General features: G+C 43.1%; 1 protein-coding gene across 3 annotated transcripts in view; it reads right to left on the reverse strand.

Moving 5' to 3' along the window:
- Positions 1 to 20,251, reverse strand: part of CADM3 (cell adhesion molecule 3) — a 617,404-nt gene that overhangs the window by 48,927 nt on the left and 548,226 nt on the right. For all 3 annotated transcript variants that reach the window (XM_068253277.1, XM_068253276.1, XM_068253274.1), the window contains 2 exons: positions 18,404 to 18,494; positions 8,632 to 8,804 (listed from right to left, as the gene is read on the reverse strand). In XM_068253277.1, the coding sequence (XP_068109378.1) occupies positions 8,632 to 8,804; positions 18,404 to 18,494 (264 nt within the window). The remainder of the gene's footprint in view (positions 1 to 8,631; positions 8,805 to 18,403; positions 18,495 to 20,251) is intronic.

Here is a 20,251-nt window from a genome sequence, read left to right on the forward strand (position 1 = left end):
TGGCACAGTAGGAATTAGCAAGGGGCCAAGGGCCAGCTGTGACTGACTAACAGGGATGTATATGCAAGTGTCAGTGGGACACACACAAAAAGTAATAGATCACAAGAACAACATTAGCTCTCAAAAGAGCTGTTGAGGGGTGCTTTTTAGCAATAAGTATCAGCAGGAGCAAGCTGACAAGCCTAACAAGAGCCTAACTAAGCTTTCCCTATGTCTCTGCAGAAACCAGGCACGTGCAGAGGGGGGTGCTCTGGGTGCCCAGGCACCCCCCCTTTTTAAAATCAGCAAAAAAGGCCCCTCTGATCGCGCAAAATAAGCCCCGCCCCCTACCGCGGTAAGCCCCACCCGCGAGAAGCTCCACCTCCTCCTGGGGCACTTTCAGGTGAAGAGGTCTGGATAGGAATCCTAGTGTGGCATACTGACCTCACCCTCCACCTAGGACCCATACTGACCTCTACCTCCCCAAGCACCCATAGTGACTTCTTCCTCACCCACAGGGACCTCTCCATCCACCTAGCACCCACAGTGACTTCTCCCTCCCCAGCACCCACAGTGACCTCTCCATCCACCTAGCACCCACAATGACCTCTCCCTCCACCTAGCACCCACAGTGACCTCTCCCTCCACCTAGCACCCACAGTGACCTCTCCCTCCACCTAGCACCCACAGTGACCTCTCCCTCCACCTAGCACCCACAGTGACCTCTCCCTCCACCTAGCACCCACAGTGACCTCTCCCTGCACCTAGCACCCACAGTGACCTCTCCCTCCACCAGCACCCACAGTGACCTCTCCCTCCCACAGTGACCTCTCCCTGCCACAGTGACCTCTCCCTCCACCTAGCACCCACAGTGACCTCTCCCTCCACCTAGCACCCACAGTGACCTCTCCCTCCACCTAGCACCCACAGTGACCTCTCTCTCCACCTAGCACCCACAGTGACCTCTCCCTCCCACAGTGACCTCTCCCTCCACCTAGCACCCACATTGACCTCTCCCTGCGCCTAGCACCCACAGTGACCTCTCCCTCCACCTAGCACCCACAGTGACCTCTCCCTCCACCTAGCACCCACAGTGACCTCTCCCTCCACCTAGCACCCACAGTGACCTCTCCCTCCCACAGTGACCTCTCCCTCCACCTAGCACCCACATTGACCTCTCCCTGCGCCTAGCACCCACAGTGACCTCTCCCTCCACCAGCACCCACAGTGACCTCTGCCTCCACCTAGCACCCACAGTGACCTCTCCCTGCGTCTAGCACCCACAGTGACCTCTCCCTCCACCAGCACCCACAGTGACCTCTCCATCCACCTAGCACCCACAGTGACCTCTCCCTCCACCAGCATCCACAGTGACCACTCCCTCCCACAGTGACCTCTCCATCCACCTAGCACCCACAGTGACCTCTCCATCCACCTAGCACCCACAGTGACCTCTCCCTCCCCCAGCACCCACAGTGACCTCTGCCTCCACCTAGCACCCACAGTGACCTCTCCCTCCCACAGTGACTTCTCCCTTCACCTACCACCCACAATCACCTCTCCCTCCCCAGCTCTAGCAGTGATCCTGCCTACCCCAGCACCCACACTGACCTATCCTTCCCCCAGCACCCACAGTGGTCTTTCCCTCCCCCAGAGGCTACCCTCCTGTCCCCTGCAGCACTTACAGGGACCTCCCATCCCAAAAGCAGCGCCCACACTGATCTCTCCCAACACACAGCATCCACAACTACTCCCTCCTCCAATAACTACAATGACCTCTCCCAGCACCCACAGTGACCTCCTCTTCCTCCAGCACTCATACTGACCTCTTCCTTCCACAGAACCCACAGTGACCTACCCTTCCACCAGCACCCACACTGACCTCTACCTCTCCTAGCAGCAACTATGCTATTCATAGCAGTACCCACAGTGACCTCCTACTCCCTGCACCCACAGCAATCCCACCAATATTCAGCACCCACATTACACTCAACCAGTAACCCCCACTATAGCAAGCACCCAGTACTTGCACCAAGCAACTTTCACCTAATACTTATATCCGACCTCCATATGGCACTTAGTACTTGCATCATTCACCCTATAGCTGGCACCCAGTACTCACACCCACTTGGCACAGTACTTGCACATTATCTGAACTCACATAAACCAGTACTAGCACCCAAAGTACCTGCACTCAGAATCCACATGACACACGATGCCCACCCATAGCTAGCACCTAGTGCAGGCAATGCGCCAAGTATTCACACCAATGTACCTGCACCCAACACCCACATGTTTCATCTGCAGTACTTCCAGTTGCACTAAGCCTCCACTTGGTGCCCAGCACAAACACCAAACACTCACATATGACATCCAGTACTTGCACCCAGAACTCACAAGGGCTTGAGTAACTGCAATCAACACCTACATGATGCTTGACACCAACCCATACAGCCAGAATGCACATGACACCCTGTGCCAGCACCCAGAACCCACATGGCACCCAGCTTCTGCATTTAGCACCCACATGACAACAAATACCCCACTAGCCAGCACCCATTACCCAGATGTTACCATGTACTTGCTCCCAGTACCCACTTGGCACTCAGTATTTGCACCTAAGACCCACATGACACCCTATAACCCCCATAATCATATAACCATATAACCACACAGCACAAAGTTCCAAAGCCATTATATGCACCTAGTACCCATCCATGGCCAGCACTCAAATAGCAACCAGTACCTACCCTTGGTCTGAACCCATATGAGACTCAGTACTCTCCCATGGCACACATCCAGACCACACATGGCACTACCTACTCACTCATGTCCAACACTCACATGGCTCCCTGTATCAATTAGCACTCACATGGCACCCACTATTGTTTATCGCCTTCTGCTACTCATTCAGCACCCAATATAGCATAGCATCCACTGCAAATAAACACCCAATACAAACTGGACCTTGGTACCCACAGCAGCTTGACACGGACTGTACTTTGGCACATCGGCACCCACTGCAAATTAGCACAAACTGGACCTTTGCGTCTTACCACCCACTGCATCTGTGCACCCACTGCACCTTGGCACTTACTGCAGTTTTGCATCTACTAATGCTTAGCAACCACTGCTTATTGGCAACCACTGCTTCTTTGCCTGAAAAGAAGCTTGGGTGCTGATCTAGAGGGACAGAGGTCCCAGTAATGAAAGGTGAATCCATGCCTACATCAGGCTCCACTGTGCCCACTCTAATAGTGCGCACCTATGACTGCTGATTTGAGGGTGGTGGCACCAAAGAAGTTGGTTGGAAGAAGAGACAAAGTCTGCCTGTGTGTGTGTGTGTGTGTGTGTGTGTGTGTGTGTGTGTGTGTGTGTGTGTGTGTGTGTGTGTGTGTGTGTGTGTGTTAAGACTGCCTAGTGCTTTCTGGAGAAGGGGTATTACATACACAATTTAGCACGATTTATCGATTAGGGCCCCTTTTTAAAATTTGAGCACCCCCCCTTGAGAATCCTCTGCACGGCCCTGGCAGAAACGTTCCCTTCTCTAATTACTGCAGCCACATGAATGAGGGGAATGGCCGACGCTGCCTGCCTTTTATATAATCCTTTTATAAGGGGGAGGGGGGCTCCAGGAGAGTGTGTAGCCTGATTGGCTACCATGTGTCTGCTGACTGTGATGTAGAGGGTCAAAGTTGAGCCTAACGATAGTATAGGGGGCGGGTCGAACTAGCATATAGTTCACGGTTCGCGGACGAACCATTTGGGCCATCTATAATCCTAGGGTTAGTAGAAGATTTGTGCAATTTTGGCAAGGTGTAAGGACATTTTATGTTGGTACCTGTAGGTACTCACATTCTTTCTTAGTTATGGTTTCCTTATGTAGGTCATCATCCAAAAAGTGAATGACATGCAGACCAGAATTTCTGATCCGGTATATTTCAAGTTATTATTATATTTTTATGATATACATCCCATGACAATCAGCTTATTGTTCGTATTCCTCAAAATTATTATTGTTGTTTTGGATTTGGAAAAAGTCAGTTTAGTTAGAGAACTGAATAACATTCTTACCCTACAAAGGTCTGAGCAATCCCATACTGCCCAGGTCCACCAATCAGAGGGCAGGAAAAAAGCAGAGGGCATTGGCAACCATCTTGTGAGGCTCAGGCTGGCTGCATCTGGAATATGGAATACAGTTCTGGGCACAGGAGGAATATTGGAGTTTTGGGGCAAGGGCAGAAACAAGCCATGAGCCACTGATCAGAGAGATGGAACGTCTTACTTACCCAGAAAGGTTAGATAAACTGGGCTTATTTAGTCTGGAGAAAAGATGCCTATGCCCATACATCAGACGACTGAATATCAACGAGTGAAATTGATGCAGTGGGTGATCAATCACGTGACAGATTTGTGGACAACATTTTTCAAATAGGTTGATCAGTCCAGAAAGAAAATCTAGGTCGATTGGTGGTAGGTCAAGAGCGTTGATTGACGGCCCACAGAGTTGCACTGGTATGAATAGTGCAACACTGCGGTTCAATAGATTTTTAATAGATTTCATTCTGAAATCTATTGAAAATCTTTTCCTAGTGTGTGGCGCACACAGATAAATTCCTGTCAGATTTGATGTCAGATCCTATCAGGGGCATGGTTTAGATGTTGTTTGTTCATTGGATCAGGGACGTGGTTTAGATCGAAACACATAATTGGTCCTAACTGATCAATAGAATCAATCTGTAGTAGTCTTATAGGCCCACACACACGGCGGATTTTTGCGAACGATGGGTCGTTTGAATGTCCCGTCATTCAGTCGTCCACACGCGAAATCGGGCGTGTGTACAGACTGTCATTGGGGTGATAAGACTGGTCTTGAGCGATCCGCCGGGCGGATCGCTCAAAATCAGTCTTAACTGATGAAAGGTGACAGGCTAAACTCTCTAAATACATACAGGGTGCATTTCTCTATGTTTTTCTTCTGTCCTGTGCATGATTTCAGGTCCACTTTAACATATGGACAGAATCCTTATTTTAGGACAGCATGAGGTAAATTGCTTAGTGAATACTAAATGACTTATCGCCATGGTGATAACAGTAAAAAGAGCACAGAATTGTTATTAAAGACAGGAGATAAGTTTAGTAAATTGTGGCCATTGCATCACTAATCTAGCCTCAAGAGAGCAGAATATTCTATGACCTGTAGCTTTTTATAAGAAACTAATAGACCTAAGCCCATTTACAAACGGGCTCTAGGTCTGTCTCTCACCGCCACATGTGTGCATGCGTGCCCGCCTGGCTAACTGGCTTCGTACTCCTGTTCCAACGGCTGTCCGTGCTGTTCACATGCGTAGTAGCAAAAAGCATGGACCCAAGGACACAGGGACAGGAGTACGCAGGGACAGTTAGGTTTTATTAGGTAGGATACCAAAACAACTTCTTTTAACATCTCTAGCCATCTGTCAAGTACAATTTTCTGCACTGCATTAAAATGCATATATTAAAACCCAGCTCAGTACACAAATGTCTAGCTAGTTTGCTGTAGGAAAGATTGCAGATCTTGTTTTATCTCCACAGAACCTCCTTATAATTTTAGCTTATGCAAAGTAAATAATTTTAATACACCTGGGCCCATATGCGATTAATGTTTTCTCTGGAATTTGCTTCTAGGAAATCATTTTTCATCTTCTATTTAAAATAACTTTTCTGCACTTAGCAATGGCAAAAGTCCCCACAAGTAGGCGAAACGGTACTATCAAAATTATTTTATTTTCTTGCTTACTGGTTTGGCGATTTAAAAAGCATTTTATTGATAAGGTGTCAGGGCTAGTTCACACTCAGCGCTTGGAGCGCCACAAGCCTGCAATCTTAACTAAAATATCACAATCCTGCACGATTTGCGCTTGTGATTCCCATTCAATAGAATGAGAATCACAGAGCAATCGCCCCCGAAACGCTGCATGCAGCGTGTTTGCGATTAATCGAAATTGCTAACGCTGCAGTGTGAATGTATCCATAGGACAGAATTGTTAGGTGCAGAAGTATCCAACATTTAGGCACACTGCTTAGTACAGGAAGCCTAAACTAAACAGAAGGTGGAACAAGTCATCGCTGACTTCCATTTGAAAATACCACTTCCCGGCCTGTTGTGCTGGTGCTGTGACTGTATCACTTAAACTTATTGCTTGTCCGCTGCTTTCATCATACAATAAATACAGTTATCACCGATCACAGCTTTGAAGGCTGGCTAAGGCAACAAGAGCTTTGGCTATGCAGCTTTTTGGAAGCTAAACATGTTGCGTTTTTAGATGAAAAGCACAGCAAAAACAGAACTGATGAAAATCAGCTAAAGGCGGCAGAAAGAAGAAGAAAGGCGGAGAGAGAGAGATAAATGAATAAAGAACGCTGGCCTGGAGATAAAGGACAAACTGGGAATTCGGCATCATGAAACTGAGAAGGTCCGACCTTGTACCTGCGATAAGACTTTGAAGCAGAAAGCAACCGGGGATTAAGTGATTGTCTGAGATCTGTCGCTACACGGATTTTATCCTGTCCTGTTGTATTCTTATTTTAATTTCTCATCCCCTCAATGGTGCCGGAAGAGAATAGAAGAGGTTTAGCTTGATTTTGTTTCTCAAAGAACCAGAAAAAAAAATACAGCACTTTTTAGAGCTGACAGACAGTAAATGGACATGATGTCCTGGAATGGTGACATAAGGTGACATAGGTGGCAATCAGCCGTAGTCAGAATAGTATGAATAACTTAAGCTAGTGAAGTGTGCAGCTAGATGTATCCCAAGGCTAATGAGACCTAAAACTAAACTGCAGGATCACACATTAACCATTTCCAATCCTGTGTGTGGCTGTGTCTTACATTAGCACTTTTTGGTTCCTCACCAATGAAGGACAGTCTGATGCAGGGAAACATGGCTGCCACTAGGGGCACCATTGCTGGATCTAGTCTGGTACAGCAACACCCCTTTTAGATCAAAGTATCGGACTAAATCTTACACTTTGGTCACCGCTGGTCCCAAGCCCTGCCTCTGCACTATGTAATTTAAATATTATGTGGGCATATTTGGGCTCGTCGATAGGGGCACCGTTGCCGGATCTGGACCAACAGCATGGTGTCAGGCAACAGGGAACAAAGGGTTGGACAACTCTCTTGGCACCACACTGCACCGCATAATTAAGCTGGCATGCATGCAATGCGGTGGGACTACAGCATGCGGGGTGGTGGTGCTGCTCCCCCCCCCTTGCAGATGTCGGTTAGAGAAAGGAAGTGGAGACCCTACAAAGCAGCACCCAATGACGTACTTCTTACACAAAGGTAAAAATAAAAAAGGATTGGGAAGAGTTGAAAATGATGTCGCTGTAACAATCATCCCCACTTTAATAGGATCTACCTGTGCAATCAGGTACAGCACCTCAGCGGCGCTGTACCTGACTGTACAACTCCTAAGTTACTTCTATTTTTGCCTGAGGAAGCGGGCTAGAGACCCCTGTGAAACGCGTTGCATATTTTTTGGAGTACATATTAAAACTTGTCTAAACCACACATAGTGGTTGTGTCTAGTTTTTGGGAAGGTAAGTCCACCCTTGCCCCGACCCCCCCCCCCCATTTTTATCTGATTTTACTTATGATCAATTTTATCCTTTTGGCGTCTCTGTTTCTATTGCAATTAGTGGGTGTACAACTCACCCATTAACCGGTAAATGGGAGTTAGTGTTAAACCCTGCCCTCCCCTCACCTTGAAAAAAAAAACACCCCGGCCCTTATTATTATTTAGTATTTATATGGCGCTGACATCTTCCGCAGCACTGTACAAAGTATGCATAGTATTGTCACTAACTGTCCCTCAGAGGAGCTCACAATCTATTCCCTACCATAGTCTTATGTCTATGTATGCATTGTGTAGTGAATGTACTGTAATCTAGGGCCAATTTAAGGGGAAGCCAATATGTATGTTTTTGGGATGTGGTCGGAAACCCATGCAGACACGGGGAGAACATACAAACTCCTTGCAGATGTTGACCTGGAAGGAATTTGAACCGGGGACCCAGTGTTGCAAAGTGAGAGCGCTAACCACTACGCCACCGTCCTGCCCATACGCAATTACATTAATTAAATTTGATAGTACCTTTTTTACAAACTTTTGGATAATTTTTCAATTGTAAAATGCTGAAAATTTTGTTTAAAGAGAAGATGAAAATGATCTCCTGGGAGATAACTCAGGTGAAAAAGTTAATTGCATATGGGCCTTCTTCTCTAATCTTACCAATCTAGGAACTTCACTAGCATTTCACGTCAGCTAATGAAATAAGCATAGTGCCAAGTTGTAGGAGGAGATAGAGAACAAAGTACAAGATACAAAGAGCAAGAAAGACCAACATCAATTTTAACTCTTACCTATTCTATCAAAACTAAGAAAAAAAGGCCTAGTTGGAGTTCCTCTTTAAGAAGATTAGACGTTTCAGAAAATAATTGATGTAATATGCACATTATATACACATATTACTGCATTTCTTTACTTTATAGTACCACAATGGATATAAAATATTAATAAAGTCACACAGAACACAATCTATAGTACAAATAAGCAAAACAAAAAAAGCTAAACACAAAACATGCCGATAAAGAAGGCTGCTCCTTACCGTTGACGTCTAATTTGTATTCTGCAGTGAAAATTCCCATGATATTGGATACTTGGCAGATGTAGGTGCCGCTGTCACTCTTGTTCAGGTTCAGGAAGACCAAGCTGTTCTGATCAGTGTTCACGGTTATGGGAAGCTCCCCATTCTTTCGACCCCAGGTATATTTGTCAGGGCTGAAGAGTGGGCGAAATAGCGTTTGTTAGGTAAATCCTTTGAGTATGAGAAAACTTATAATAAACATTTACCAATATCCCAAAGTAAAAAATAAAAAAAAATAACATTAATATTGGGCTTTTCTTCTTGAGCGCTTGAGCTGCAGCCACTAGGGCATGCTCAGTAGGCGGCAGCAGTGTTAGGGAGGGTTGCCCGATGACTCTTTACTGAGTAGGTACTGGCTTACTAAACGGGAAGAGCCCAGATTTGAACCCCGGGCCCAAATGCAATTAACTTTTTCTCCTGAGTTTTCTTCTAGTTGATATTTTTAAACCACCAGCAAGCAAGAAAACTACTCAAAATCATTTTCACAGTGCTTTTTCTACTACTTTGTGGTACTTTTTCAATTGCCAAAGGCTAAAAAGTTATTTTAAATAGAAGATGAAAATGTATCTCCTAGGAGAAAACTCAGAAGAGAAAGTTAATTGCATATGGCCCAGGTCTCCTGTGTTCTGAAGTAGAGCCCTTAACCATTACACTATCCAGCCACTGTACAGCCAAGCTAAATGGCCACTATTGCAAATAAATAAATAAATAAATAAACAAACAACCTGTTAAATGTAAAATACATGTATACAGTACATATTAGATGTACGTTTATCCCAGAGTAAAATGCACTTTACATTATCTTTTTCCTGTGTCACGCTTATTTTCAGTAGGTATTAGTACTTTGACAACTCTTTTACTGACAGGTTTTGGACTAGTACATTTCCCCATAGAAGGAATTGTAAAGTTATTCTTTTCAAAAGCACTCCCTGGAAAGGACCTATACTGAGATAGTTGCCAGGCTACCTACTCGCTGCTATTCTTGCAGCTGACATGAGCCACCACTCTCCAAGGAATGTTTTTCGAAAATAAAGACAATTTTGATAAAAATTCTCCTGCCAGCGGATAGACTAGTCCGAAACCTGTTGGCAAGAGGATCAGAGCTGTCAAATGAATACTACTCGCTGCAAGGAGAGGTTCCAGCTTTGATACTCAGAGAACACAAACAGATTTTCACACGTAGGGTGACACTACGCGCATTCACATGCGAAATTTCATTTACGATTGTTCCCAGCAGCACAACAGAACATATTGAGAGAACACATGTTATGTCCAAAGAACAGCAGCCTGAATTTTAATTGCAAATGGGAAGAATTAAGAGCCCCAATAGGTGCAGTAATGTTAATATGTAAATATGTGAAGTAGGAATTAATGAAAATAACTCACAAGGGTGGGTTGCCTCTAATAGCAACCACTGTGTGCACATATGGGAAAATTTTGCTGTCACCACTCAGGCTAAGAAGATGCTCTCCATAGAAAAGCAAAGATTTTATTGGAGTAAGAAATACATTACTGGACTGCTTTGTTTTGATACTATACTGTTGTGTCATCTGTGGGGAGGCAAGTCCACCCTTTACCTTCCCCCCATTTTTAAGCCGCAGACATCAGACCGAAATGACAGCTCAAATTACAGTGGCTCATTAATTCCAGTTAAGGGAAAATTAGGAAGGTTGTTATCTCTAAATACACACAGGGTGGGTTTCTCTGTGTTTTCATTCTCTGCTGTGGAAAAGTTTAGGTCCTCTTTAACTTAACTCATACATTAATTTGCTTGACTTATTTTTAGTACTTTTTTGTTTGTTGGGTGCTGAAAATGTTTCATATAGATAAGAAGTAAAACAGATAGGGTCTGATGCAACGCAAGTAAATTTGCCATGCGCAGTGAGCTCACCATGATTTTACCAGTACTAATGACAGGGGAGCACTGCTTGTTTCCCTATTAACAACACATGCACGACTGGATAAATGCGGCATTGTTGTAACACGTGGCACCAATAGTGTAACGGGCAGGGTTATTTGAATCAACTCTATTCTTCCACATGTGTATCTTTCGATCAAGCAATTTCCAAAAGGACTCTGCAACATCAGCTATCTCCTTTCTGCATGAGAAGTCCCATGGTCTGCCCCTTCTGCCTTTGCCCCTGCTCAAAATGTCTGCATTCACCTTATATCTAATTAATAACCATCACTGGTACAGGAAGAGAGAAGAAATCTTAATATATAGGAGGAATACATCATTAACCCAATGAAGATTCCTACGCTTTCTCACTCTATTCAGAACTAACAACAAATAAGGCTTAGGGCATGATATCTCCTTAATGACACTAGACTTCTTTAATACCCACTTTAACAGGATCCACAAACAAGATGATCTGGCAGAAGCCTTAGCAAGGTTTTTAAACGACTCTTAAAGTAGAAGCAAGTACAGCTTTGGCTACTCAAATCCACTTTCTGTTACTGACCAGTACTTGGATTAAAGCCTTAATTCCCTAAATACCATGATTTGAAGTGTTGTGTCTCATTCAGGTGACTGTATCAGCTATGATATGCAGATTCCTGTCATCACCATTCATGCAGGGTGGGCCACAATGGATAAGGCCTCATTTCCTACATTATAGTTAATGACAGCCAAGTCTCTGGTAGGTGAGATATCACCGCCATACATTCGATATAGGAATGAGTGATTGATGGTATTACATGGTTACAATTTAAAAAACACAAAAATGTAGCACTACGTACCAAAAGAGGTTCAAATTCCTTTCCATGCTATGCAAATCTAAAATGTATTTATCTATTCCAAGATTTGGACCCCAAAAACTGCTTAGCAATGAGAAAAAGGTAAGTAATGGCATAGAAATATGGGATGCAGAGGTTGAAACTGTACCATGGTCCTTGGACCAGAGTTGCCCACCTTCAACCACTGAATTGATGCTATACTTGTAATGATCATGTCTGTAGGTGATTTAAATAGTGGTGGCCATTAGTAAACTACAGAGGGAGGGTCTGGAGGTCATGATTTGCTTTCCAGAAAAAAAAACAGAAAGACACCACAATTATGTACTTGTGGAGAATTCTAGTCTATCTCCACTCAGAACTGTTGTGATCTTAGGATCTTGGTGGTCTCCAAAAAACAATAAAACACAATTAAATCATTACTACAAATTACGGTAGTTACTAATTTGGCACAGTCTTCTGTGGAGGTATGAACATAAAGGGGTGTGAGGATGGTGCCCAAAATGTGACAAAAAAACTCTAAAAGCAGTTTAAAAGGTAAAGGTTGGCTTACTTTAAACGCAGCAAGCAAAAATCATAGGGTGCCATTTTTTTTTATTGTTATCATTACCAAACTGTTCTTCTCTGCTTAGACCTCCTCTGACATTACAGGGGTGCTTGAAAGGTTTTGGTGCTCCATATCAATTCTTTTGCATTGAATCCTTGAGGGGCCCACTGTAAAACTCACCCTGGAGTCCATAGCTCATTAGCTACCCCATAGGAGGTAAGTGTAACTGTGGTTGGATTCAAAGCTCAAAGTTCAGATTTAACAGATGTTATGAGACATTGTGGTGGTGAGGAAAGAAAAGAATTCCAAAATAACATTTTTAATGTTAGAATCCTCCTTATTGTTTCTGCATGTCTAACATTTCCTGCAAAAGCAATAGCTCTGAGAGGCTTTGTGGGTGTGGAGGAGATGTGAATGAGAGCACTGGGGAGGTGTGGGGTGGGAGATCTGAGACTGAGGTGATAAGGTGAGAATAGTAACACTTGCTGGTAATATGCACCTAACACTGACTAAGACATGAGGAATAAACAAGTGGAAGAAATGCGGAATTTGTTCATATAAGGAGACACATACCTTAAAAAGCCAGTTGTTAACCTCTTGAGGACTGCAGTGTTAAACCCCTCTAAAGACCAGGCCTTTTTTTTTTGCTGAAATGGCCACTGCAGCTTTAAGGCCAAGCTACAGGGCCGCACAACACAGCACACATGTGATTTCCCCCCCCCCCCTTTTTCTCCCCACCAACAGAGCTCTCTGTTGGTGGGGTCTGATCGCTCCCCCCATGTTTATTTTCTTTTTAAATAAATATTATTGTTAGTGTTTTTAATTTAAAAAAACACTGTTTCTTTATATAACTTCCCTCCCTCCCCACAGCCAGCCAATTATGATCGCAGCGTTGTACATGTAAATAGATGGCGATCACGCCGTCTAATAGTCTCCCGAGCGGCAATAGCTGCTCGGAGACTGAAGGCGGGGCGGAGCTCGGCCCCCCAAGCAGGAGATGCGCGCGCACCCTGCGCGCGATCTCTTGCATTAGCTGGCCCCAGGACTTTACGCCAATCGGCGTTAGGCGGTCCTGGGGCTGTCGCTGCGGTCACACCCATCGGCGTGACGCTGTCGGCAAGAGGTTAAAGCAAACCAAGGGAAAATAAACTGGTGAGATAAACAATTGTTTCTCTTGTTCTAAATAGAATTCTCCTGGAATCTCATATCCTTCTTTTGGTGTTTAACCACTTAAGGACTGGGCTGTTTTTTGCTGATCTGTGCTGCGTGGGCTCTCCAGCCCACAGCACAGATCAGCAGTGAGGCAGGGCGACCAGGCTTCCCTCCTTTTTTCCCCACTAGGGGGATGACCTGCTGGGGGGGTCTGATCGCCGCCACTCTGTGTGGCCGAGTGGGGGGTGGGGGTGGGGCTCCTCAAAGCCCTCTTCCGCAGCACTATTCCTCCCTCCCTCCCCTTTGCTCCATGGGCGGCACAGGACGGCGATCCATCCTGCGCCGCCTCTGATAGGCTTCAGGGGATCGCCGATCTCCTTTACAGCAGCGCCGTATGATGTAAACAGCGGGGATCCCCGCGTGTTTACAATTAGCCTGCGAGCCGCGATCGGAGGCTTGCAGGCTGTTCATGAAGACACCCTCCGAGAACTGAAGTGGAATGGCCGCTCGAACGAGCGGCCGTTTCCATGTAAAACCACAAACGACCAGCCGACTCCTATCAGCGTTAGGTGGTCGTTATGTGGTTAAGGTTTAAAAAAGTACGCTCATGTACCTTAAACAATTTTAAATCCATGGGAACGCATGATAGTGTCTTTTCAATTATTTGTGCTGTAGATAATGGAATCCCTAAATCATTGGAAATTACCACTCAGAAATGGTAGTCTTGAATCAACACATAATTTGCCCATGCAGCGCAGAGCCAGATCATCCAAAAGGCAAGCCTAGGCAGTTGCCTAGGGCCTGGAGAGAGTCTAGCAGATGACAGCCCCTTCCAAATTAAAAAAGGCAGGTGATCATCAGTAGTGGGCAAAAATTACTTTCTTTCCTAGGGCACCATTTCATGTTAACCCTTTTATGATGCAGTGCATACCCCTCTTCAACTTTATATATGAAAGATTTACCCTCTCTGGGATAAACTGATATTTGTGCAATATTCTACTAGGTTGTTTTTTTTCTGGGTTACCCTTTTGCTACCCTTTTATTTTTTCACCATTTAGTCCCTCTGTCTGTCCCATCTTTTTGTGACATTTTCGGTTTCAATTTCAAATTTAAATGTGTGTGTGTGATTAATAGATTTAGCACCCTTTACTTTGTAAGTTTACTTGTTCTTTAAAGTGGAACTAAACTCAGAATTTCTGCTCTGCTTCAAAAGATTTGTCACAGCATGATCACCTTTATGAGAAAGCAATTATTCATTACAATTTATGGAAAGCCTTATACAACTGAAGTTTTAATTGGTTTAACTTTTGCAGGGAGCATTAAAAGGGTTAAGCATGAGTGTTTATTATATGGAGAGCTGCCTTGGTAGAGATCTCCTACAATCACTATTCATACTTGCATCTAAGAACTAATTAGACACGTTTATCTGTCTAAACAAACACAGAACACAGAAAAGTGAATGTTTTCAGCAACTATACTGTATGTGAAATAAAGACTTTTCATTGTGTGCTCTGGTAGAGTTTGGTCCGCTGTAAAAGAACAAAACAAAACAAAAGCTTTTAACCACACTGAGCTGCTCTGAACATTTTTACAAACTTGAATATAATTCTGTGGTCAGTAAAGTTCACACTGTTAATAAACAGTGCGTGTTCCCAAAATGACTTCTGAAAGACAACATTACAAAAATGAGAACTGATCTTTGGCTTTTTATTTTATTTATTTCCACACAACAAATCATTTCCCTGGCATAAGTCGATCTCCTGCAGTGCTAACACTGAATGTAATATACTGTTATAAGTCATTTTCCTGCTTTGTCCAAAGGTCATCGGTATTGTATTTAATGGCTGTCTTTTATCCGCAATGGCAACTGCTTTCATATACCAGAGCTGGCAAAGTGTCACAGGTCACCCTGGTACAAATGCAGGCACTGTATTAAACGACACCCAAGGCGAAAATAAACTAATGAAATAAACAATTGTATCTATCTTCCTTCTCCTAAAAATGCCTTTTTAAGATATTCCACAGTTTTATTTTATGTTTAAATCTACTTTTTAAGTTTTACCTGTTTTGTTTTTGCTCAATGACACATTCATTGAAGTATGCTAGAGCTAAAAATCTATAAACTATTGACCCTTTTTATCTCTTTACTGCTCTCAGAAGTCATTTTCTGCTAGGAAAGTGTTTTATAGTTGCTATTTCTTATCAGTGAGGGTCACACTGCAGTCACTTCCTGTCTGAATCAGGACTGAGTCAGCCACTTACATGCCTGATATTTAACTATTTCAAGCAGAGAAAGAAAAAAAGGAACACAGCATAGTTATTTGTGTGCTAGGCACTGTACATACACATGTCTATCTCATCATGTCACCTTGGGTATCCTTTAAGGGGGATCTTTGACAAGCACTATCTGTATCTAAAATGACGCCCAAACACATCTCCAGCGCAGTTCCAGAATAAAGAATTTTCACACCCACTAATGATAGCTATCTATTAAAGGTATACGTGGGTATTTTGCATTTTTAAAAAGTAAAAATAATACCTTTTGATAGTTTTATCCTTTCCTGCTCATTACACAGTGCTTTACACATAAGCTGTATGTTACAGACAAATGTTGAAAGCCAAGCATTTTGTAGAGCACTTAATCATTTCAGGCAAAGTATGAAATGCCTTCTTTTGGTCAATGAACATGCAAATACATAACATTGATTGTTCAAATAGATACTTAAGGCATAAAAAGAAAATAAAGAAACACAACATTTAGGTTTCCGCTAGAAGCCGAGAATCCCTGCACACTGCCATGGTTTATGGATATGTGCATAAGTGAGATGGTTGGTTGGTGGCTGCTGATGGGCTAGTCACAATTGCTTGGACACAGCAGGTCCACAGAGTCCCTAATGTGACTCAAACCCAGGGCCAGGACCCCACAACTGCAGTGCAGCATCAGGCACCTGGGTATTGACCACATACACCAGTCCTAAGTGTGGCATCCTGGGATGATATAAATCGGGAATACACAGGAAGTTATACTTTTTTTTTTCTTCCATATAACGAATTGTAATGTTTATAAACTAGGATCCATCTTGAATCAGCTATCTTGGAACACTTTTTTTTTTTGATCTTAACGGTTTTTAATACCAGTAATTATTTGTGTGTTTTAATATTAGGAGTGTTTGGGTTGTTTTTTGAGACTTTTTTTGGCAAAGGTCTTGGCAATGTGCTATGGATACATTTTCCATATTCTTATGTTAATTTAATTTAATCTTATTGTATATCTTTGCGATTTGCTAGTTTGTGATTGACCACAGTACTTTTTTTTCACTCTGACTATCCACTTATGGTAAGTCTGTGCCTACCGCAACCTAAGCTTTCTGCTCTTGCCTGATAGGAGTGGAATCCAGCATATGTCAGTGTGTTGTTAGGACTGAGATTTTTTTCTTCTCATGACAGTTGAAGAGAGTGGATGTTTTTTGTGTTTTCCACAAACTCTAGGGTTTGTTGTGCATGACAATTCTAGGAGATCAGCAGTTACATAAACACTCAAACAATCCCATTTGGAACCAACAATTATGCCATAGTCAAAATTACTGAGATCACAATTTTTCCATATTTGATAGAAACGTTAACCAAAGCTCCTAACCTGTATCTGCACAATGTTATGCATGGCACTGCTGTCATATGATCCACCTGATTATATAAATACTAGCAGACCTAAGTCTATTTTAAAACAGGCTCTAGGTCTGTAATTCCCCGCCACCACCGCCAGTTAGTGCGCACGCGCGCACTTGCCACGCGCTCTTGTCGCACACTTAGCCGCCCTCTCACACGCCCGCCCATGCCTGTCTGCTGTTTGTGTGAGGCTGGGTCCGTGCTGCTCACATGCGCAGTAGCAAAAAGCACGGACAACTGTCCCTGTTGTACGCAGGGACAGTTGCTTATTATTATATAGGATATAAACATGTTTTATTTATATGTGTAAAAATATTTTTAAAAAATGCTCAGAGAGTGTATACAGTATAATACTAGATGCCCCAGTTCAGTCACATATGCAGTATTTTCTAGACCTCTGCTGGCACATGATTATAGAGCTTGTATATATCTCTTTATAAAGCGCCTCCATTACAGGATGCCAAAAAAATCACTTATAATATACCTGGTCAGGTGCCCCAACACTGGCTATTTTATGCACTACTGACTGCTTGTGTCGTAGGCTGCTGTCTTCTCTGACAGCCTCACACTGTGCCAACCCCATTCCTGTCTGAACAGTGGAAGTGATGCAATCCAGACACCAACAGCAGCCACACCCACTGAGCCTGGAATCTGACTCTCTCGCAACAAGTTCTAGTCATTTTGAGACAGGATTTTTACATGCAGAAAGCTCTTGTCAAACGAAAACATAACATTCGAGCATTTTGATTCCTACTAGAACAAAAAATAAAAAGTGGCTCGAAATTGAGCTCTGGGCCGACCTCAATGTCTAATGGCCACCTCTCTCCCTTGTATTTGTAATTGCTTTATTTTACTTTTATGGATGAATGTTTTTTAGTGCTTTGTGTTATTGATTTTAGGCACTTGATTTGGCCTGAGGAAGTGGGCAGGGACCCACGAAACGCGTTGCTAGTCCTATTAAAGGTCATTTTATAAGAATTTGTCTTTATTGAGGTAAGCCACCTCAAACTTTATTTAATTTATTGTTTTTCATTCATTTTATAATTTTCTGGGCACCTGTTCATTCTGTTTGTGCAGTGTATTCCCTACCCCGGCTTAGGGTAAGGGATACCCTTGGACTCCATTTACGGGCCACTAGGGCTTTTTCCTCAAAGTGCGACCATCTCCGGCTAGCCTGGACCCCCGAGTGGAGTCGGGTTTGTTGATCTCCACCTGCCTGCAGGTAACATTACAGGGTGACTGTTCACCCTCCACTTTGTCTACTCTTCCTTATAAAGTTCCCTGGTGTCTAATAGTCCCCCTTCATCCCCTATACAGTTCTCTGATGTTTAGGGGTTCTCCCTCATCTATAGAGATTTGGCCCACGGGATGGAGTTTGACTTGCATGTACTAGATGGTGTATTTAGATCTGCGTTTAGATGGTGCTTTCATTTACATGTTACCCACTGTCCCAAGCTTTAAAAAGTGTGACTTTATATTATACATTCTGCATAGTAGCACATCTTCTGAAGGAAAGAAGTGGACATTGTTTTGTCCTTGAGCTCAGGGACACATTTTTCCTTCCCTCCATTCCTTATACGCGTGTCTAGTCATTCCCTTTCCTCATCTAATCCTTTCTAATTAGTCCATACTCACGCAGGATTTCCATAGGCGTCACACTGCAGCTGCAGATGTTCCCCCTCTCTCGGCATGTGAGGTCTGGACTCGATCCTTGCTACAGGTTGATCTGCAAAAACATACGAAAAATGGCACATTTTTAATTGAAGAAAGAACAACTTTATTACTTATTGCAAACACAATGTGATTATTGTACAATGTCTATCCTTAACTACTTTGGCCTCCTGGGCGTACGAGCTACGCCCAGGAGGCCATGTGCACGTCCGCGTGCTCCCGTGGCCGATCGCGCGCGTGCACGCACGCTCCTGGCCGTGGAATGTTAGCCTACGAATCAGTGAATCGGGCTATGGTGCCCGATCACTGATTCCTCTCCCCCGCAGAAAAAGCGACAGCTTCTTTCAGAAGCTCCGCTTTTTCTGGCTGTTGCGTCCCCCATGCGTCCCTCTAAGCGTATGTTACGCTTAGAGTGACGTCATGTAAACAAACTCATGGCCGCCATCTTGTGGCCAAAAAGTTAAACTACAACTAAAAGTAAAAAAAATAAAACTCAACACAAATTTACATTATAAAAGTACTGTTTACATCACACCCTCCCAAAAAATACCCAAATAAAATGTTCAATATAAAAAAAAAAAAAAATAAAAAAAAAAAATTACAATAATAAAAAAAAAACATGTAAATATTTACCTAAGGGTGTAAACTTTTTAAATATCAATGTAAAGATGAAATATCTATATATTTTTTTTTATTTTAAACTTGTAAATAGTGATAGATGCAAAACGGAAAAAATGCACCTTTATTTCCAAATAAAATATTGTCGCCATACATTGTTATAGGGACATAATTTTAACGGTGTAATAGCCGGGACATATGGGCAAATACAATACGTGAGTTTTAATTATGGAGGTATGTATTATTTTAAAACTATAATGGCTGAAAACTTAGAAATAATGATTTTTTTCAGTTTTTTTCTTATTCTTCCTGTTAAAATGCATTTACAGTAAAGCAGCTCTTAGCAAAATGTACCACCCAAAGACAGCCTAATTGGTGGCGGAAAAAAACAAGATATAGATCAGTTCATTGTGATAAGTAGTGATAAAGTTATAGGCTAATGAATGGGAGGTGAACATTGCTTGGATGCATAAAGTGAAAACGACTGAAGGCTGAAGTGGTTAAAGAGGCACTGTAGTGACATGAAGTAGAATGCAGTATATTATTTAGGATAACCACTCTTACACTGATTTTCCTGGTTTCAGCACCAGAAACACTTCCTATAGCAATGTATTGCTGTATATTGATATGCGAGCCCTGCCCTTGTGTAATCCCCCTCCCCCTTCCACAGAGCATTGTGGGAGACCAGGTATATTTTCTACTGGAATTAGAAAAATCAATAAACAAACATTCCACAGAGATCATCTGACAGGACTAAAGATGTCACCACCTGTGATAAATTTCAGAATGGAAATTGGATATTGACCAAATCATTTATAAATTAATTTTATTTATTACATTTTTTTTTACTACAGTTCCTCTTTAACGTCAAGAGAGATTCCAATTAGAATGACAATTTGCAATGCATATACTGTTGAAGAGGAACTGTACATGCATTTACAATCCCCCATAAACATTTCTGACCCTTCACCAATTACAATCTCTTTGAAAAAAAAATGAAGCTTGGAAAACCTTAAAGTGTACCAGAGACCTCGCTACCTAAAGATTTGATACTTACCTGGGGCTTCCTCCCACCCCATGAACAAATGTGAGTTCCTCACCGTCCTTCCGCGCTCTGCCATTCAGCCGCAATCAGCCCCGGTAACTGGCTCAGTCGCGTCAGTCCGGATCTACTGTGCAAGTGCGGGAGGTCCG

The sequence above is a fragment of the Hyperolius riggenbachi genome, chromosome 9 (assembly GCF_040937935.1).
Source record: "Hyperolius riggenbachi isolate aHypRig1 chromosome 9, aHypRig1.pri, whole genome shotgun sequence".
Lineage (NCBI taxonomy): Eukaryota > Metazoa > Chordata > Amphibia > Anura > Hyperoliidae > Hyperolius > Hyperolius riggenbachi.